The 20,181-nt window shown below is 41.1% G+C and overlaps 2 protein-coding genes across 3 annotated transcripts; one reads left to right on the top strand and one right to left on the bottom strand.

The window, feature by feature from the left end:
- Window positions 1-17: 17 nt before the first annotated feature.
- LOC139548591 (zona pellucida-like domain-containing protein 1) lies at window positions 18-9,654 on the bottom strand. Of its 2 annotated transcripts, none has more exons than XM_071358374.1 (12): window positions 9,486-9,654; window positions 4,614-4,678; window positions 4,160-4,272; window positions 3,721-3,947; window positions 3,407-3,591; window positions 2,498-2,570; window positions 2,290-2,387; window positions 2,064-2,144; window positions 1,748-1,919; window positions 1,302-1,404; window positions 1,090-1,110; window positions 18-961 (listed from the first exon to the last, which is right to left on the bottom strand). In XM_071358374.1, the coding sequence occupies exons 2-11, from the start codon at window positions 4,625-4,627 to the stop codon at window positions 1,091-1,093; spliced, it is 1,086 nt and encodes a 361-aa protein (XP_071214475.1). In that variant the 5' UTR covers window positions 4,628-4,678; window positions 9,486-9,654; the 3' UTR covers window positions 18-961; window position 1,090. The 2 variants fall into 2 exon arrangements, with proteins under 2 accessions (XP_071214475.1, XP_071214476.1); XM_071358375.1 differs by having other exon boundaries at window positions 3,407-3,540.
- Window positions 8,930-18,510, top strand: LOC139548590 (heat shock cognate 70 kDa protein-like). Its single transcript, XM_071358373.1, has 9 exons — window positions 8,930-9,087; window positions 14,663-14,872; window positions 14,989-15,194; window positions 15,368-15,520; window positions 15,666-16,221; window positions 16,392-16,594; window positions 16,828-17,026; window positions 17,579-17,811; window positions 17,985-18,510. The coding sequence occupies exons 2-9, from the start codon at window positions 14,668-14,670 to the stop codon at window positions 18,171-18,173; spliced, it is 1,944 nt and encodes a 647-aa protein (XP_071214474.1). The 5' UTR covers window positions 8,930-9,087; window positions 14,663-14,667; the 3' UTR covers window positions 18,174-18,510.
- The last annotated feature ends 1,671 nt before the right edge of the window (window positions 18,511-20,181 follow it).

Below are 20,181 nucleotides of genomic sequence, written 5' to 3'. Positions count from 1 at the left end.
AAGCTTTTGTGCGTATGGAACATTTCTGGGATTTTTTATTTCAGCTCATGAAACATGGGACCAACATTTTACATGTTGCGTTTATATTTTTGTTGTGTACTTTAATACACATCTGTCAAGCAAGTGCATACAACATTTTCTCTGGCCTTTAGCTATCATACAGAATTTACTCTGACAATTAGTCAGCTATCATACAAAAGATTCATACAGAAAATCTGTATGTGCCGTATTTATGAACTATACATTTAGGTGTGTAGAAGATGATTACCTCTAGTACCCTGCTGTCACTTTCTTACAATTATAAAATGCTATGTTTCTGTAACATTATGCATGAAATGTTGCTTAATACTTTCTCACTAACGTGTATAACATTGTAATCCATGAACTGAGAACTAACCATCCTTTACATACGAACTGAGAACTAACCATCCTTTACTTATGAACTGAGAACTAACCATTCTTTGCCTATGAACTGAGAACTAACCATCCTTTACTCATGAATTTAAAACTAACCATCCTTTACTCATGAATTGAGAACTAACCATCCTTTACTCATGAATTGAGAACTAACCATCCTTTACAAATGAATTGAAAACGAACCATAATTTACTTATGAACTAAGAACTAACTATCCTTTACTCATGAATTGAGAACTAACGATCCTTTACTCATGAATTGAGAACTAACCATCCTTTACTCATAAATTGAGAACTAACCATCCTTTTCCCATTTTACCTGCCACTGTATTGTGTCTTCATAACAGCTGTCTACATGCTCTGGGGATGTAAAGTACCCCACTGAGTGTTTCCCTGGTCCTAGACCAAATCTCATTGGAGGATGGATAACCTTCTCCTCCTCAGCAAAAGACCAATGAACAGGGCCATGGAGAGACAAATGACAACCAGCACCGCAGTACTGACAGCCACATGGGCCATTGGGCTTCTCTGGGACTGGAATGAGACTGTTGGAGGGGCAGAGAGTAGGGATATATCAACATACTGTAGCCAATGGGTGCATTTTTTTATTTTATTGAAAGGCATAAGCTTTGATGACTGTGATTATCAAGGGCAGCTTGGAAGAATTTCTTACATTATGAAGCTGTTGGAAGACCTGTAGGAGATGGAAACAGAATAAGATGGTCAAGAATGAAGTGACTTACATTACAATACATTTAATTACTCATTCTGTATAAGCAATGAGATGACTAATCAATTTCACCCTCATCAAGTGTCATTAATTCATGTCTGATATATCATTAATGTCTGCTATCATATCACACCACTGGTACAGTATGGCCGCACCGTCGTCCACTTTGGTCTTGATGGGTACGGAGGAGATTGTGCCCTGGTCGTTGGCCAACACTCCCTGGGCTTCTCTCTTTCTCCTGGAGGAACCTGAACAGTTCTGGGATCAAACAGGCAGAGTTCAGACAGGAAGTCATTTTTTATTTCCTATTGGTTTGAAACATTTATCTATTCAGTTGGATATGCTTAGAATATCATAGGGTTGTCTCATAAATTAGGGTTCTTCAGAACAGAGGGCAATATAGTCTGGGAAACCCAGACTCTAGGCAACAGGTGTTAAGCTGGAATCTTTGAACGTTGTTGTAGACAAACCGGATGTCGAGAGAGAGCAAGGGCAATATTGTGAATGTGACCGCCACTGTGTACTATTGTAAAATGTTTAGTTTTGTTTCTATGAGTGAAGGCAGTGACCTGTGTGTTATTTTCTAATTGTTGATGCTTACGGGCAGTAAGGACAAGCAGGAGGACACCTCACAGAGTCGGGTGACACAGTGCAGGTAGAAAGTGGAGATGGTCATGTTCTTGTGTTCAATGAAACGGAAGGCCTCAAAGGAGAAGTGTGCATTCTGAGATGCTCCGTTCAACTCAACCCTGGTTTTTCTATCACGTGTACACCTTTGATGAGATAAGAGATATGAGTCATACACATACTGTACACATACACACATTAGGCGTGACCAGAAACCAAAAATGCTTCAGTTTCAGTTAGAGTTATTATAAATCTATAGAAATTAAACTGGGTGAATAATACTGACTCACCCAACAAAGAGGTCATAGTAGGTGCTGTTGTTGGGAACGGGACTTGTTGTTGCATAGCATCGGTCAAGCAGAACGTGGAACCTTTAGAGAGGAACAGAGGGACAGATTCTAGAATGCAGTATAGCTACAGCACTTTTTTTCTTAAATATATTTGTTTTTTATTTGTGAGAAATTGTATGTTTTGCAGTACGGTACTTTACAAAAGGCTCAACGTCTATAGTCCTACCTCTCTGTTAGACTGGTGGCTTCCACCCCCACAAAGATTCTGGTCTTCAGATTTATTCCATTCTCTGGGACAATGAGTTGCTGAGTGTAGTCAGTGTCCTGTTTCACAGCAAAACACCAGTCTATTATAAGCACAACACAATTGCTTCATATCCTATAGAAGTGCACTGTGTACTTCTGGCAGTAGTGTGCTGAAGGTAGACACTTACACTGTAGAGCCACATGCTCAGTGTACTGACAAAGCTGCCGTCATTGTCCCTCACTGCAAGACTCACACCCGATCTGAATGTTACAGGGAATGTTACAGTGACACTTACTGTACATGGTTTACACTCAATAACACCGAACCCAAACCGGCTGCGCGCGTGCGCTATCGTGCATAATTTTATTTTGTCCCCCTACACCAAAAGCGATCACGACACGCAGGTTAAAATATCAAAACAAACTCTGAACCGATTACATTAATTTGGGGACAGGTCGAAAAGCATTAAACATGTATGGCAATTTAGCTAGTTAGCTTGCACTTGCTAGCTAATTTGTCCTATTTAGCTAGCTTGCTGTTGCTAGCTAATTTGTCCTGGGATATAAACATTGAGTTGTTATTTTACCTGAAATGCACAAGGTCTTCTACTCCGACAATTAATCCACACATAAAACGGCCAATCGAATGGTTTCTAGTTATCTCTCCTCCTTCCAGGCTTTTTCATCTTTGAACTCATATGGTGATTGGCATCTACACTTTTACCACGACAACCGGCAAAACATTTAGTCTTTCAATCTCCCATGTGAGTATAACCAATGAGGAGATGGCACGTGGGTACCTGCTTCTATAAACCAATGAGGAGATGGGAGAGGCAGGACTTGCAGGGCGATCTGCGTCAGAAATAGAACTGACTTCTATTTTAGCCCTTGGCATCGCAGACACTTGTTGGCGCGCGCGAGCAGTGTGGGTGCAATAATTGAATAACATGGATTTCTAAATTTATTTTGCAACTCGCGCACGCGACGTGTCCGGTCTGGTCAGCATGTAATGAACAGGCTGTTTGAGACATTAGACAAAATTATGCAGAATTATAGTGGGAGTTACAGTAGAGTAGGTGATTAATTTAAAGACTCACACTGTGACTTTACTGCTGTTGACCAGATACTGCAGAGGGTAGCGACAGGAGAACATGTAGATGATCTGCCGGCGGTAGGTGACAATAGATGCACTGGTGTCCAGCGAGTTGATGGTGCCAGATATATTAACAAACTGGACATTTGAGAAGTCAGAAAATAACCCAGTACCAACTTCATTGGTTATCTGGAGTCAAGACAAAGAGATTCAAAACACCCAGCTTAGAACAATAGGTGGCAATTCGAAGAATCAAATACTAATTTTCTCTCACCATAATTAACCAAGCAGGTAAATACATTCCTGTAATTGATTTACCCTGAATGTGTTGGAGCAGACAGCCACAGCATCAGCAGTTATTGACAGATTGAATTTCAGGATTGGAGGGTCAATGTTCCAGTCAGGTGTTCCATGGCACTCGGGGAGGATGAACTGTGTGTTGAGGGCCATCAGGGTTTCGTTGTATCCACCAAAGTAGACTGGGCATAACAAGATAATCAACTCCATAACCTCAGTACCACAGGTCACTGTGATGTCCGAGTTCACTGGGAAAGACCAGAGATATGAACCATTAGATAAGACAAAGGAATAGCGCACAATGTGGTACAATAGTAATATTGTAATACTATAATAGTAATTACCTGACATTTTGGTGACGTTGATGTGTGTGAAAATGTTGTTTTATCATCACCCTAACCTCTGTTGAAATAAGAGGGGATGGAAGTACTTGTACCAGCTGAGCAGTGTATTCACTAACCTGGTGGTCTGAATGTTGAGTGCATGTTGCAAAAAGTGCTGGGTGTCTGGGCCTCACTCCGCAGAAACAGGCAAAGCTGGCACACAAGCAGGGGCAGCAACATTGTTCTCAGTCTGCAAGTACAAGACACACCACAATGAGGATCAAGGCATTCACCAACCTCTTCTGAGGCCATTATCTGAAAAAACATCACACATCGATATGACTTTGTCCATAAACTCACAATCCCCTTTGAAAAAGCTAGCCAATTACAAAATCACAAATAAACAGGAAATTATAGATTATACGGAATAATCTTGCATTGATAGATTAAAGACAAGCACACTTCTTACATTTGTGCCCTAATTAAAGCACACATTTGTATGCATCTATTATTAAGAAAATAAGCAAATATGTATTCTGGTTGATGACATTCCAGTGAAATGGCTAAAAAAAGATGTTGTCAAAGACTCACCTGTAGGTGTTCATCTTACTTTGTCTTTATCTCTGTCTCCAGCTCCCTATATTTATACTGGCCTCCTGAGGAGCAGAGGGGCGTGAGAGTGAATATCCCGTACAAAAGACATAGTAACATGAGATATGGATGTTCAGAAACATCTCAGTACTGCATGTTGTTGTATTTTCAACATTGCTATATACTTCAATTATCAAGTATTTTTTATACATTTTTTATATTTTAGCAATGATCTCTGTCAGTAGACATACCTACAATGTTGCTTTAGAATGCAAGACTAAAAGTGATTTATCAACATGGGGTGATGTGAAGGACACAGATGCACTTTAAAGTAAGACAATTTCATTACATATCCTCTGACAGTAATTGTATGATTTTGTGTTGATTATAGCAAATGTACTTCAACAGAGTTGTGCATCTGAGATAGACTGCCACAGGATGAGATCAGTGCTCGAGGAACAACTTGATGACATAATTCAAGTAATTTTCTACCTGTTTCAATTGAGTTACAATCAAGTCAACACCAAGCACATACTGTCCTTGGGATAGGGAGACGTGAAGGTAGGTGGGATGGAAGGTGTTATTATAAAGGTGTGAATAGCCATTAATGGTGTTATGTAAGGACTACATAATGAATAGTCTCAGACATAATGTAATAAGCACATTCAATTCAAGTATATATTAAGTACATTTGACACTCTACAATGATTACTATAATTATGCTCTTGATCCCTGGGATCAGCAGACGGAGGGTGTACAATGTGATGTCGTCAGATATTCTGTTGCCATTGTTTTTGTATGGTGATAAACGTGTCAGCATGGCATTCATAATGTATCAGGTTTGGCTGTTAGGCGCCTCAGCCAGGCATCTAAATTGGATGTAGAAAATCTTTCAATTCTCTCCCTGTTCAGGAATAAAAGACACACCTATTGAAGAGAGAGCCAGGGTATTTTGTGTGGCACCCCAACATGAAAGGGAGTTTCCTGGATCCCCCAGAGACAGCACTACAACAACCTGTATTAGTACAGCCCAATAAAAACGCATGCTAAATTACTCTAGTGGTATCCAACGATAAATGCCAGTTTTGATCTCACCTTTGCTGTCTAAACATCTATTTTTCTCCAAGGCACACCATTGGTGTTGTTTACTGTAGGCCTAGAGATGCTTTTACCATTACATAAGAACCATAAACAACAACACATATATAGGACTGCCACCATCATGTATCTTACATTATTTTTCTGATAATGGACCTCTTCCCTTTCTCTAACAACCTGTTCCAGTCCAGACACAAAGGCCAATTGGCAGTAATTGTTCAGTGAGGCAACCTCTATAGCTAAATCCCAACCTTCTTTCATAAAGTGAGTCTCTCTCTCTCTCTGTGTGTGTGTCTCGCTCCCCCATCTGACTCACAGGGTTATGTCAGGGTTTCTGCTGAGCTGTCCTTTATCAAGGAACGTATCTCTCCCACAGTAGAACAATGCCTAGGCTACTGTACTGTGAGCTGTAGCTCCCCTGTGCCAGTAAGCTATACTTCACACCTCCCATGGGAGCAGGGACATATATACTTGATACAAGCAGATGGCAGGAGAGGAGACAAAGCAAGAACGTGTTCACCTGTTAAATTTAATCCAAGCACAAACAACTGCTGTAGGCTTTCCAGATTAGTCGTAGTGGGAGGACCACACAACATGTCATCGCGTGACTCCAAGTTTACTTCAATATCAATATTTGCACATAAAAGCATTTCACAGACACAAAAAAATCCCACCTCGTCTAGCATATTTTGTTTTGTCAACATTTGGACAGATTACCAAAACATTTTGTGTTTCCATCAGGCATGTCATTACATTTTTATGCAACTTGACTCGCATAGAAAGGTTGGATGGAAACCTTGTTAGTGTCAAATCATAGTGTAAAAGCAGGTGAGCTGGTTTGACTATATTTGGCAATGTTTTGTGTTTTGTGTTTTGTGGTGGAAATCTGAGCAGGTCGAGCATAACTTCCAATAAATAGTTAGTCCTAAATATTTATAAAACTAAAAACATTGTATTTGGTAAAAATCATTCACTAAACCTCAAATAAACATTTTAATGAATAATGTGGAAATTGAGCAAGTTGAGGAGACTAAACTGCTTGAAGTAACCCTGGATTGTAAACTGTCAATGTGAAAACATATTGATGCAACAGTAGGTAAGATGGGGAGAGGTCTGTCTGCTTTCTTAACAGCACCATCAACAAGGCAGTTCTTACAGGCCCTAGCTTTGACACACCTGGAATACTGTCCAGTCGTGTGGCCAAGTGCCACAAATAGGGACTTAGGAACATGAGAATTGGCCCATAACAGGGCAGCACGGCTGGCCCTTAAATGTACACAGAGAGCTAACATTAATAATATGCATGTCAATCTTTCCTGGCTCAAAGTAGAGGAGAGATTGATATGCTGAATGCACCGACCTGTCTGTTTAAACTACTAGCACACAACTCAGACACCCATCCATACCCCACAAGACATCCCACTAGAGGTATCTTCACAGACCCCAAGTCCAGAAGAGTCTATGGGAGGTGTACAGTACTACATAGAGCCATGACTACATGGAACTCTATTCCACATCAAGTAACTGCAAACAGTAAAGTTACATTTAAAAAACAGATAAACATACACCTTATGGAACAGCGGGAACTGCGAAGAGTCATAAACAGGCACTGACACATGCGTACACACACATGATAATATACACACTTACACATGGATTTTGTGTTGTAGATATGTAGTAGTAGAGTAGTGGCCTGAGGGCACACACTTAATGTGTTGTGAAATCTTAATTAAATGTACTATAACGTTTTTAATTGTATATAACTGCCTTAATTTGTCTGGACCCCAGGAAGAGTAGCTGCTGCCTTGGAAGCAGCTAATGGAGATCCATAATAAATACAAATATGTCAACCCTGTTACCCATAGATAGACAGGCTAGAAATGTTCTAACGGCCCAGAGCAGTCAAAAACATGATTTCCTGTGTTACATATATATAGCTACTCTTCCTACACCCCTACTCTTACAATAAGTGCCTGACTCTCTAATGACCTCAGAGAGTCAGGACACCCCTTTAACATCCCATCCAGAAGACAGCACCGTACACAGGGCAGTGTTCCCAATCACTGCCCTGGGTCATTGGGATATTTTTTAGACCAGTGGAAAGAGTGCCTCCTACTGGCCCTCCAACACCACTTCCAGCAGCATCTGGTCTCCCCATCCAGGGACTGACCAGGACCAACCCTGCTTAGCTTCAGAGGCAAGCCAGCAGTGTGGTATGCGGCTGGCTATGATGGCCTAGGAATAGAAGATGAACTGCCTTGTTCAGGGGCAGAACAACAGATTTTTACCTTGTCAGCTCACTGGCCAAATGCTCATAACTACTAGGCTACCTGCCGCCCCAACCACTAGGCTACCTGCCATCATCAAGGCAAAAGGTGGCTACTTTGAAGGATCTCAAATATAAAATATATTTAGATTTTTTTGACACTTTTTTGGTTACTACATACATTGTTTTGATGTCTTCACTATTATTCTACAATGGAGAAAATAGTAACAATAAAAAATAACCCTGGAATGAGTAGGTGTGTCCAAACTTTTGACTGGTACTGTATATCCACTCCATGAGATTGGAATAACACTATGAAATTGCTTAGGTGGGATGAAGTTTTGCCTGACGTCACTAGACAGTAAGTTAGATGTTAGACCAATAAGGAAGAGGGTTCCAAACCTCTCTGCCAGTAACAGTTTTTTTTCAGTTTTCCCCTCCCCGCTCAGACCACTCCTAGACAGTCCCATCTAAATTCTTGCTTGAGAAATTGCTCTTTGCTAAAAAGCTATTTTTGTTTATTTTTTACCTTTTAAATGGAAAACAGTCACAGTAGGGTACTTAATTGTTACCCAGAAATTATTTGATTTTTAGATGAAAAAAGCTGAATTGGGCTTGCATTCAACTAACTGCGCCTCCATGTGACACATAAACTTCCATTCCCCCTGTCACAAGGGGATTTATGGCTGATTTACAGTCAACCTTGTTGCTTTATTAGGCACTTGCTATAGTATAATAATAAAAAATTGCTCTTGAGAAGGGAATTTTTTTTTTCATTAAGTTGAACATGTGAACTTGTTGTTATATGTGAAATAAAACTGGGGGTTTTCTCAACAAGTTACACTGCTCAAATTGTGGAACGGTCCAACACTGTTTCTCTAAAAATAGGAAACACTGTAGCAACTAACTTATCTACTGTGGAAATATTTTAATTGGTTCATTTGAGCTCGCGATGAAGCAACTGTTGGCAGTTGATTGGCTAGCTACATCGCTCCGTTTGTTCTAGACTGTTCGGCGGAAATCACCAGCCCGGTCAGCTTCTGCGAGGAGTCCTTCTGTACTAATCAGGGTGAAGCGACATTTTCAGGCTGATTTGTAAAATTTAATAAGGTAAGCATTTTGAAATGGAAGTTGTTGAATATCAGCATTATAGTTGTTGGAAATTACGAACAGTAAGTTAGGCTATTCTCCAAAATTCAACGTCTCCTGTAGGATAATCGCCATATTCAACTTCTCCTGTAAACCCAGATTCAGGTTCAAAGTGGTTACATTATTTTTTAATGAATCAATAGTTTGAACGATTACATCATCGGATATATCAGTTTGCTTGCTAGCTGTTTAAAGGGACGCTCTCTTGTTAGGCTAGCTAACGTTGTGTGAAGAGCTGGGTTTGCCTTCCAACATTATACAGTTGAACCATTGGCTTGTTCGATCGATGTTGCTTAATGCGCTGGTTAAATGTTAGTTTAAATAATTGCGTGTGAAATTTATTTTAATGGAAACCCTACCTAGTCTAGACTACGTGAGTTGGCTGGCAATACTGGATGATGAAGCTGAACGGAATGTTCCAGCAATTTCCCAACACACCGCGGCAGCGCAGGGGCGAGTCCACTGTGACAAACTCCCGGCAAAATGTTTGTTTTATATTTAAATAGGTGATAGGGAGGAATAGCTTCCATGACGTGTTCTATCCATGTTCATTTGGTTAAAGTGATAATAAGCATGGAGTTGCTTTAGCTATTCAGTTAAAATTAAGCTAGAGATATTTTTGTTATTTTATTTATTAACAAACGAATATCAACAAACAAAAGATTAATAGTCACATGTAAACAAGCATGCATGCATGCAGCGACAGAATTGTTCTTACAGTGTTCTCCCTGTACACCAAGTCAGAACCGTAGGATAAATAACGGGCATATAAGCAGACAATGAAAGCTCTTACGACATTCAATGATTACATTTCTCTAAAACAGTTTATAGGCTAAATGTTCACCAAGTCAGAACATTAGGTGAAATTAAGAGGGGAAAATATACAAAATTATTAGGGTGAGGCACATGGGCTACTAACAGCTTACTACACAACATACACTAAATATTACTTTATTGGCTACAGCAGGGGTGTCAAACTCATTCCACGGAGGGCCTAGTGTCTGCAGGTTTTTGGTTTTTCCTTTCAATAAAGCCCTAGACAACCAGGTGTGGGGAGTTCCTAACTAATTAGTGATGTTAATTCATCAATCAAGTACAAGGGAGGAGCGAAAACACGCAGACACTCGGCCCCCCGTGGAATGAGTTTGACACCTGTGGGCTACAGTATACATATCTACCTGGCATATTGCATCATTTATGCAGCAGCATACAAGACATTTTTCGACTCCCCTTGTTGTGCTCACTTGTACAGGAAGGTGGCGCTGCGGTCCTTTTGTGGGCAAATTTTGTCATCAAAGTCTGACATTCTCTGGATTTATGGTGTTTTCAAGACAACTGGGAACTCAGAAAAAAAAAGTTGAATCATGATGACGTCAGTGATCTTCAGGATGTAGCTCTAGAAAGAGGCCCGAGTTCCCTGCTTAAAATTCCGAGTTGGATGACCGTTCAAAATGTATTTTCCCAGTCGGAGCTTGTTTTTTCCCCAAGTTCCCAGTTGTCTTGAACTCGCTGAAGTCAGATTTCCCAGTTCCAAGTCAAGTTGTTTGGAGCGCGGCACAAATCATGCTTCACTAACAGCATGGCCAATGTTGGATGTTTATCATTTTAAGCTTGGGAAAGAGACCCTTAAACACAGAATATGGATCACACACCCACTCCACTGAATAGCAGGCTAGTGATTGCTTTGCAATGCTTCCAAACCACTCATTGTTGAATTTGCAATTTCCAACTTGTTGTGTAATGTTTGTCCAATGGCCGATGAGCACCGATACGTTTTATCTATAATTTCTCTTCAATATTTCTCTTCATATGACAAGGAATTAAAAGTATTTGCCAATAGATTGTCGACTTGATTCATGAATATGACTGCTAGCTAAGATTTTGAAAGTATGGTGTTGACATGAATCAAAGCTACTGCAGATAAAACATGAAGTAAATGTATCTGTGGCCAATAACCTTGAGCCTTCTTGAATGGGCACTTCTAATGTAACTCTATGGCAGCACCCAAGGGGCTTGAATTTTCTAGCTCTACCCTTAGATTTGGCAGTGATGTACTGTAGTGTCCCCATGAGTGAAAGAACACTGAGCCAATCACAGCGCAACTAGAGAACATTACCAACCCCTATACTCTGTATTTTCTGCTGGCTGCCCCACCAACACAGAAAGCACTGAGCTAGGCTGATACACCTGCATTTTGGGGCTGCCTTACTCAAGAAAGCAAAAAAGAGACCATGTTTGTATTGAGGCTTTATTAACTCAATGATTTTATTCTATTCATTATATTATTTTTTTTACATTGTTTGCAAACTAATATGTGACATATTAATGCCAAAATAACATGCAAAACAGGCAACCCAAAGAAAAGACAGGTGTGGGGATCAAATCAGATGGGGCTCTGTTGTGGCTACTATTGTATGAACTTTTCAGAAAATAGCATCGTGTGTCACGGGTCTATACTAAAATAGACCCAACTTGACCAGTTTGTATAGAGTTGTCCCCTACAGTCTACCCTCAGGATAACTCAAGTCAACGAGTTCATACCACACAGTAGTGCTGGGCGATATGACGATATATATCGTGTGACGACAGAAAAACATCTATCGTTTCATATTATGCTCTATCGTTTATTTCGTTGTCCCAAATCACACTTTTTATGGCAATATTTTTCCATGTGGAAGGAAATTTGCAACACAAACAAACATGGAGGAGAGTGAACGTGACACAGGGCACGGAGACACGGAGCTCATACCTAAAAGAGGGGCTTCTTCGGTTGCATGGACGTGGTTTGGGTATGAAAAGTCTGACACGGACCAGAAAACCGTCCTCTGAAAAATATGCCGCAGGCCGGTCCCGACAACAGGCTCAAACACCACTAACCTCTTTTACCACCTACGCAAGAATCATGTGAAACAGTATGGAGAGAGTATACGGATGAGACCCAACAAAGTACAGTCGAGTGCTCAACAAACCCCCGACTCAGATGTTGCAAGAGGCTTTTGCCCGCGGCACACCATATGGCAAAGAATCACGAAGATGGAAGGAGATAACAGCTGCCGTTACAACTTACATCTGCAAAGACATGGGCCCAATTTACACGGTCGAAAAACATGGGTTTCGTGAGTTGGTGCTAACACTCGACCCAAGGTACCAAATGCCAATCCGAAAACACTTTTGTCAAGTCGAGTTGCCTCGTTTATATCAAGAGTGTTGGGCCAAAGTAGAGGAGGAAATCCACAAGGTATTGTACTACGCTACTACAACAGATATGTGGACGAGCCGAACGACACAGCCCTATATGAGCCTGATGATACACTTCATCCAAGACTGGACATTGCAGTCGGTGTTTACAGACCGGCTATTTCCCAGATGACCACACGGGAGAAATGATAGCCAGAGGTCTCAGGAAAGCTCTTGAGTTGTGGGGACTGTGCGACGATCGCCTAGTCTGTGTCACCACGGATAACACCACAAACAACATCCTTGCACTTCAGCTGAATGACTGGACACGCTTACAGTGTTTTGGCCACCGTCTTCATCTAGCCATTGGTGAGTGTCTAAATCAATGTAAAAATCTATTTCAGTAATAATAAACCTTTTATAGTAGGCCACGCCATGTAGTATTTTAATGTCTTGAAGGTGCTATGTTTGTTATGTGATGTGCAAGAATGTCTGTCACAAAGTAACAAATTCTCCTTTTTACAAGGCTCAGCAATACAACAGTAATGCACATTTAAACACATTTAGAAACACACACACAATGCAGTGAATGTGTTACCTGTCCTGTAAAGTGTAATATATAAATGTATATATGTTACATTTATCTTCTCCTTTATTTACACAGAGCGAAGTGTGAAACTACCCAAAGTGCAACGAGCAGTTGGCCTTCTCTAATTCATGGAAGAGAAGATGTGAACTGGCCAAGGCTCAAGCTGAACTGGGCTTGCCTGCTCATCAGCTGATCACATAAAACCCTACCAGGTGGGGCTCTATGCAACAAATGATTGAAAGGGTCTTGGAGCAGGAGAAAGCTCTCTCACAGGTCCTCCGTGCTGACAAAAAAATGCGACATCTGGTCCCAACTTGGTCGGACTTGGACTTTCTGGAGTCCATAAACAAGGCATTGAGTCCTCTCATGGAGTTTACAGATGCCTTATCTGGGGAGCAGTACACAAGTGTTTCCTACTTGAAACCGGTCCTCCATCTTTTCAACAACCAGGTACTCAAGCCTCAAGATGATGACACTCCGCTCACCACGACCATCAAAGAGGGCATTCTAAACTACTTAAATGAGAAGTATGATGACCAGACCACCGATGAGCTGCTTGACATGGCTTCTCTTGTTGACCCTCGGTTCAAAACCACATACATTAAAGAAGAGAGGGTGGACTACATGAAGGCAAGAGCTACTGGAGAGCCTGGTGGCTGAACAGGCAGCGTCAGCAGAGGTAGCCCTCCTTCCATCAGCTGCAGCTGCTAGAGATGAGCCAGAACATCCTGCTAAGAGGAAAAAGAAGAGTTTGAGCAGCTACTTTGAAAAGCAACAAAGCAAAGCGGCCCCTCGGTCAAGCGGAGAGCCCATTGAAAAGGCACCTCAACCTCCATCTCCAACTGGAGGCTGGTCTAGAGGCAAACCCACTGGAATGGTGGAGGCAGCATGAGGCACATTTCCCACAAGTGGCCAAGCTAGCAAAGAGATACTTGTGCATCCCTGACACAAGTGCCCCATCAGAGCGGGCATTCAGTACAAGTGGGAACATTGTGACATGTCAGAGGTCATCACTTAAACCAGAAAGAGTTGACCAGCTTGTATTCCTGGCTCTCAACCTGTAAAACTAACTCCCTGAGATTCTGCAACATAGGGCAAACATTTTGAAGCATTGTTGCCAAATATCTATTTTGTTTGCAGCACTTTGGTTGTTTTCATATAATGCTATAATTCAAACTTGAAGGAGTGTTTTGTTTACTAGTTATATTTTATATATTTATCTGTGAGCCTTATTTTGCTGTTATAGTTTAAACTTGAAAGTGTTCCATGTTTACATTTGGTATTTTATATACCAATATTTGTTAGGCCTGTATTAATTTGTTTGTTGCTGCAATTCAAACAGTTCTACTATTAAAGAGTATTATGTTTGGTTTGGATATTTTAGACCATATTCACATTTTAGGCCTATTTATTTTGTTTGAAACTATAGTTGAAGTGTTTTCTATTTACCTTTTTTAGACTTTATACATTAATATTTTGTTACATGCTTAATTGAAAATTTGCTCAAAGGTTCTAAATAAAAGGAGAAATAATCAAATATGAGGAAGTACCTTGTATTTGTTGAGTATAATTCAAAATGTAATAAGAAATAGGCCTTTACATGTGGTCATTTTATATAAACTACTTATTCATTGAATTTACAGAAAATGTGCTATATCGTGATATGTATTGTTATTGGGATATGAAATGACCTATATTGGGATATGAGATTTTGGTCATATTGCCCAGCCCAACCACACAGTTTGTTTTGTTATCTCTCTTCATTTTCAGACACCATGTCAAAGGGACCAGCAGTTGGCATTGACCTGGGCACCACCTACTCCTGTGTGGGTGTGTTCCAGCATGGCAAAGTGGAGATCATAGCCAACGACCAGGGAAACAGGACCACACCCAGTTATGTCGCCTTCACAGACACAGAAAGGCTGATTGGGGACGCAGCCAAGAACCAAGTGGCCATGAACCCCACAAACACAGTTTTTGGTAAGAAATTAACTTAGAGAAATTGATTAAATAACATGTACGGTATATAAGATGTACTTTACATAGTCTCTCCATCTGTGGCATTAACTCATGTTTACCCCCTTATCTTCTCCCAGATGCTAAGCGGCTGATAGGGCGGAAGTTTGACGACACTGTCGTCCAGGCAGACATGAAACTCTGGCCGTTTACAGTGATCGACGACTCGACACGGCCCAAGGTCCAAGTGGAGTACAAGGGAGAGACCAAGGCCTTCTATCCAGAGGAGATCTCCTCCATGGTGCTGGTCAAGATGAAGGAGATTGCAGAGGCCTACCTGGGCAAGGTGAGCATGCCTATCACTCTGTCTTCATAGCAACGCATGTTATGGTGTTTGGGGTGTTACCTAATGGTTTAACAAAATAGAAATGCATTTTTCTAACACATTCAAAAAAATTAAGATTGTCTTGTCTAGTGAAGCATTACTAATTTGTGTATACTGAATCTTTCCTCTTGCAGACTATAACCAATGCAGTGGTCACTGTGCCAGCTTACTTCAACGACTCTCAGCGCCAGGCCACCAAAGATGCAGGGACTATCTCAGGACTCAACGTACTCCGCATCATCAATGAGCCAACTGCTGCTGCTATCGCCTATGGCCTGGACAAGAAGGTTAATGTATATATGTTTATCAACACTACAACTATACTTAGAACTATAATGCATACCTGAGGCCTGTTGACCAAATGTTTTGGGAGACAAATTTCACAAAAATGCATATTTAACAGGCGTTTAAAAACATTTATAATCATTTTAGGTGGGAGTGGAGAGAAACGTTCTAATCTTCGACCTAGGCGGCGGTACATTTGATGTGTCTATCCTGACCATCGAAGACGGGATCTTTGAGGTGAAGTCCACGGCCGGAGACACCCATCTTGGAGGAGAGGACTTCGACAACCGCATGGTCAACCACTTCATTTCTGAGTTCAAGCGCAAATACAAGAAGGATATCAGCGATAACAAGAGGGCCGTGCGTCGTCTGCGCACCGCCTGTGAACGTGCCAAGCGCACTCTGTCCTCCAGTACCCAGGCCAGCATTGAGATTGACTCTCTGTATGAGGGCGTCGACTTCTACACCTCCATCACCAGGGCTCGCTTTGAGGAGCTGAACGCTGACCTGTTCAGAGGCACCCTGGACCCCGTGGAGAAGTCTCTGAGGGATGCCAAGATGGACAAGGCCCAGGTTCACGACATCGTCCTGGTGGGAGGCTCCACACGCATCCCCAAGATCCAAAAGTTGCTGCAGGACTTCTTCAATGGGAAGGAGCTCAACAAGAGCATCAACCCTGATGAGGCTGTTGCCTATGGTGCAGGTGAGGCTCTTTATTTTTCTATCTTTGCACAGTAAACCCCTCTGGTCAGCTGTGTCTTTTCCTGTTCTGCCTTCCCTAACCTTCATCCAGAGAAGCCCGAATATGGATAAGGGAATTGTAAATGCTTTGATGGTTTAAGAATGAGTGACAACCCCTGTGCCTGTTGACAGCTGTCCAGGCGGCCATCTTGTCTGGAGACAAGTCTGAGAACGTGCAGGACCTGCTGCTGCTGGACGTCACGCCACTGTCCCTGGGCATTGAGACGGCTGGAGGTGTCATGACCGTGCTCATCAAGAGGAACACCACCATCCCCACCAAGCAGACGCAGACCTTCACCACATACTCAGACAACCAGCCTGGGGTGCTCATTCAGGTGAGGGGGACGTACTATGACTCATTCTTAGGTACCTCAATGGATTGTGTCCATCGGTGTCAAAATGTTATCATATACTCTAGTTGAGATTTAACTTTAAATTTGTGCTGAATCCTGATCTGAACCAGTCTTGACCTACATGGTCATTTATTTGTTAGTGTTTACTTAAGATGAGACTTTGAATGTATCCACTTTAATGTTGACCTGAATGTGTGTCTGTGTCCTGTCCTCAGGTATATGAGGGGGAAAGAGCCATGACCAAAGACAACAACCTACTGGGGAAGTTTGAGTTGTGTGGGATTCCACCAGCCCCCCGGGGTGTGCCTCAGATCGAGGTGACCTTTGACATTGACGCCAACGGCATCATGAACGTGTCCGCCGCTGACAAGAGCACCGGCAAGGAGAATAAGATCACCATCACCAATGACAAAGGTACACTTACTAGTTCTTACAGTTAAAGGGGAAATCGGCAGTTCAAACAATAACAAAACATTCACCCTGACACTGTTTTGGGGCAAAAGGTGAGGGATGGGGCTGGAAAAATGCAACCACTCTCAAATGTATAGACATAGCTATGGATGCAAGGACTGACCATCCCATGATGTTAAAATATAGTTTTAAACATGTTTTGAGGCTATACAGTGTTTGTTTACGATCACATTGTTTACAAAAAAAGGAGTTAAACAAGCTTATTTTTTGTTTATTTATTAATACATTTATTTAAATATATATATATATATATATATATATATATTATTTTTATATATAAAAGTCCAACCATAAGCTATGGTCTGGGATCTGGAAATCTGTTCAATGTTCATTTCAATTCTTGATTTACCCATTGATTCTTGAACATCTGAATCCCAGAATGTAGCTTTAAACACTATGCCATTGTAAAGTATGCACAACATTTTAAATAGGCATGTCCTCTCTAACAATGCTTGGTAACAAAGCTTCCATCTCATTGTCTGCCCCTCTCCACAGGTCGTCTGAGTAAGGAGGACATAGAGCGCATGGTCCAGGAGGCTGAACAGTACAAAGCTGCGGACGATGTCCAGAGGGACAAGGTGGCGTCCAAGAATGGCCTGGAGTCATACGCCTTCAACATGAAGTCCACCGTGGAGGACGAGAAGCTCAAGGGCAAGCTCAGCGACGAGGACAAACAGAAGATCCTGGACAAATGCAATGAGGTCATCAGCTGGCTGGACAAGAACCAGGTACAGTACGGGCTCTGGGTCCTTCAACCAGAATGGAGTGGGTTGATGTTCATATCTAAAGTCAAGTATAGCACTGAGTCCCTCACCTCATTGTAATTTGATTAAACAAATGTCTGGTGGTTAAACAAGGTTGGAACACTCTCTCTTTGCTATCTCTTCCTTTCTCCTTGTAGTCTGCAGAGAAGGAGGAGTTTGAGCACCACCAGAAGGAGCTGGAGAAGGTCTGTAACCCCATCATCACCAAGCTGTACCAGGGTGCTGGGGGGATGCCCGGGGGGATGCCCGGGGGGATGCCCGGGGCTGGTGGTGCCGCACCCGGAGGAGGTGGATCCTCTGGACCAACAATTGAGGAAGTCGACTAAACCATTTAGTATTATTTTACTCTTGATTGGATATTGCTAAATAGTGGTCCACATTCTATGGCTTGGAATGGGCTGAACCTTTATTTTCAGAATCTGCATTGACTACTTTTTGTTTATTTTGGTCATTCATCTTTTTATGCTGAAAGCAACCATGGATTGAGTCTTTTTCATGGGTGCTGTTCTACCTATTGTTAAACGTTTTCAGTTTAGCCAGTGAATGGTTACTATACAGAGCATGTTTTTCACCAGTCGCATTCTGTGACTGCAAAATGTTTTTGCCTTTGCACTGCGCTCTTGGCTAAAGGTAACTCTTAAAAAATAAAATCTCTTGAATTCACATTCTTCTACCAGACTCTTCTTTAATTTCGACACCTGTGACAGTCTTGATGACAATCAGGGTTTAATTTAAATGTTAAAGCTGCTCTATGCAGAAATAGCTCCGCCATTTCCTGGTTGCAAAAATTATAATAGTTCGCCTAATTTAATTTTGTAAAAAAAGCACGTATAGTGTATAGAATCATTGTACAATCTAAACCACTGTGAAATATATTTTCTATAACCACAAATATTGTATTTTTAGTTGTTTTGAAGCTGGTGTACAAAACTGAAAGTAAAAGACACAAAAATGAAGCTAGGGGGCAGCATTTTCACTTTGGATGAATAGCGTGCCCAAATTGAACTGCCTCCTACTCTGTCCTAGATGCTAATATATGCATATGATTATTACTATTGGATAGAAAACACTCTGAAGTTTCTAAAACCGTTTGAATTATGTCTGTGAGTATAACAGAACTCATATGGCAGGCAAACTTCCAAACAGGAAGTGGAAATTCTGAGGCTGGTTGTTTTTCAACTCATCGCCTATTCAAATCCCAGGAAGATATGGATTTGGTTTAAAAAAAACTTTGTTTCTATTGAACATGCCATACTAATAAAGGCATTTTAATTAATTATATGAGGAGTGCCTTGGTCCTCCTTTTTTTTAAAGATATGGATTTGTTTGCACTTCCTACGCCTTCCACTAGATGTCAACAGTCGGTAGAACGTTGAATGAAGTTTATACTGTGTTGTGGGGCCGGATGAGAGGGGAATGAGTCAGTGGTCTGGCAGATTGCCAGTTCCTGGTCATGCGCATTCCACATGATGTCGCCTTGTGTTCCATTACTTCTACAGACACGAAGGAATGCTTCGGTTGGAACGTTATTGGATATTAATGATAACAACATCCTGAAGATTGATTCTCTACTTAGTTAGACAAGTTTATTCGACCTGTGATATAAGTTTTTGAAGTATTCGTCCGACGTTATGCGTGACTTGCATGAGCGTTTGGATATGTGTACTAAACGTGCTAGCAAAAGTAGCCACTTGGACATATATAATTGACATTATCGAACAAAACAACAATTTATTGTCGAACTAGGATTCCTGGGAGTGCATTCTGATGAAGATTATCAAAGGTAAGGGAATATTTATGATGTAATTTCATATATCTGTTGACTCCAACATGGCGGAGAAATGTTGTTTTTATCTGAGCGCTGTCTCAGATTATTGCATGGTGTGCTTTTTCCATAACGTTTTTTTTAAAATCTGACACAGCGGTTGCATTAAGAACAAGTGTATCTTTAATTATATGTAAAACATGTATCTTTCATCAAAGTGTATGATGAGTATTTCTGTTATTAGATGTTGCTCTCTGCAATTTCTCCGGATATTTTGGAGGCATTTCTGAACATGGCGCCAATGTAAACTAAGATTTTGGGATATAAATATGCACATTATCGAACAGAAAATACATGTATTGTGTAACATGATATCCTATGAGTATCATCTGATGAAGATCATCAAAGGTTAGTGATTAATTTTATATCTATTTCTGTTTTTGTGACTCCTATCTTTGGCTGGGAAAATGGCTGTGTGTTTTTTGAACTTGGTGGTGATCTAACATAATCGTATGTTGTGTTTTCGCTGTAAAGCATTTTTTAAAATCGGACACGATGGGTAGATTAAC

The sequence above is a fragment of the Salvelinus alpinus genome, chromosome 21, assembly GCF_045679555.1.
Source record: "Salvelinus alpinus chromosome 21, SLU_Salpinus.1, whole genome shotgun sequence".
In the NCBI taxonomy this organism is placed as follows: domain Eukaryota; kingdom Metazoa; phylum Chordata; class Actinopteri; order Salmoniformes; family Salmonidae; genus Salvelinus; species Salvelinus alpinus.
Note: the sequence above shows the minus strand (reverse complement) of the source record. Positions and strands in the feature narration are given on the sequence as shown.

What these genes read in the sequence shown, in the direction of transcription:
- LOC139548591 (XM_071358374.1), bottom strand. An exon ending in TGAGCATGTGGCTCTACAGT is followed by an intron (nt 2,388 to 2,497) that starts GTAAGTGTCTAC and finishes GCTGTGAAACAG; the next exon opens with GACACTGACTACACTCAGCA. An exon ending in TACTATGACCTCTTTGTTGG is followed by an intron (nt 1,920 to 2,063) that starts GTGAGTCAGTAT and finishes ATCTCATCAAAG; the next exon opens with GTGTACACGTGATAGAAAAA.
- LOC139548590 (XM_071358373.1), top strand. Translation starts at nt 14,668, where the DNA reads ATGTCAAAGGGACCAGCAGTTGGCATTGACCTGGGCACCACCTACTCC. An exon ending in GGCTGTTGCCTATGGTGCAG is followed by an intron (nt 16,222 to 16,391) that starts GTGAGGCTCTTT and finishes GCCTGTTGACAG; the next exon opens with CTGTCCAGGCGGCCATCTTG. An exon ending in CACCATCACCAATGACAAAG is followed by an intron (nt 17,027 to 17,578) that starts GTACACTTACTA and finishes CCCTCTCCACAG; the next exon opens with GTCGTCTGAGTAAGGAGGAC.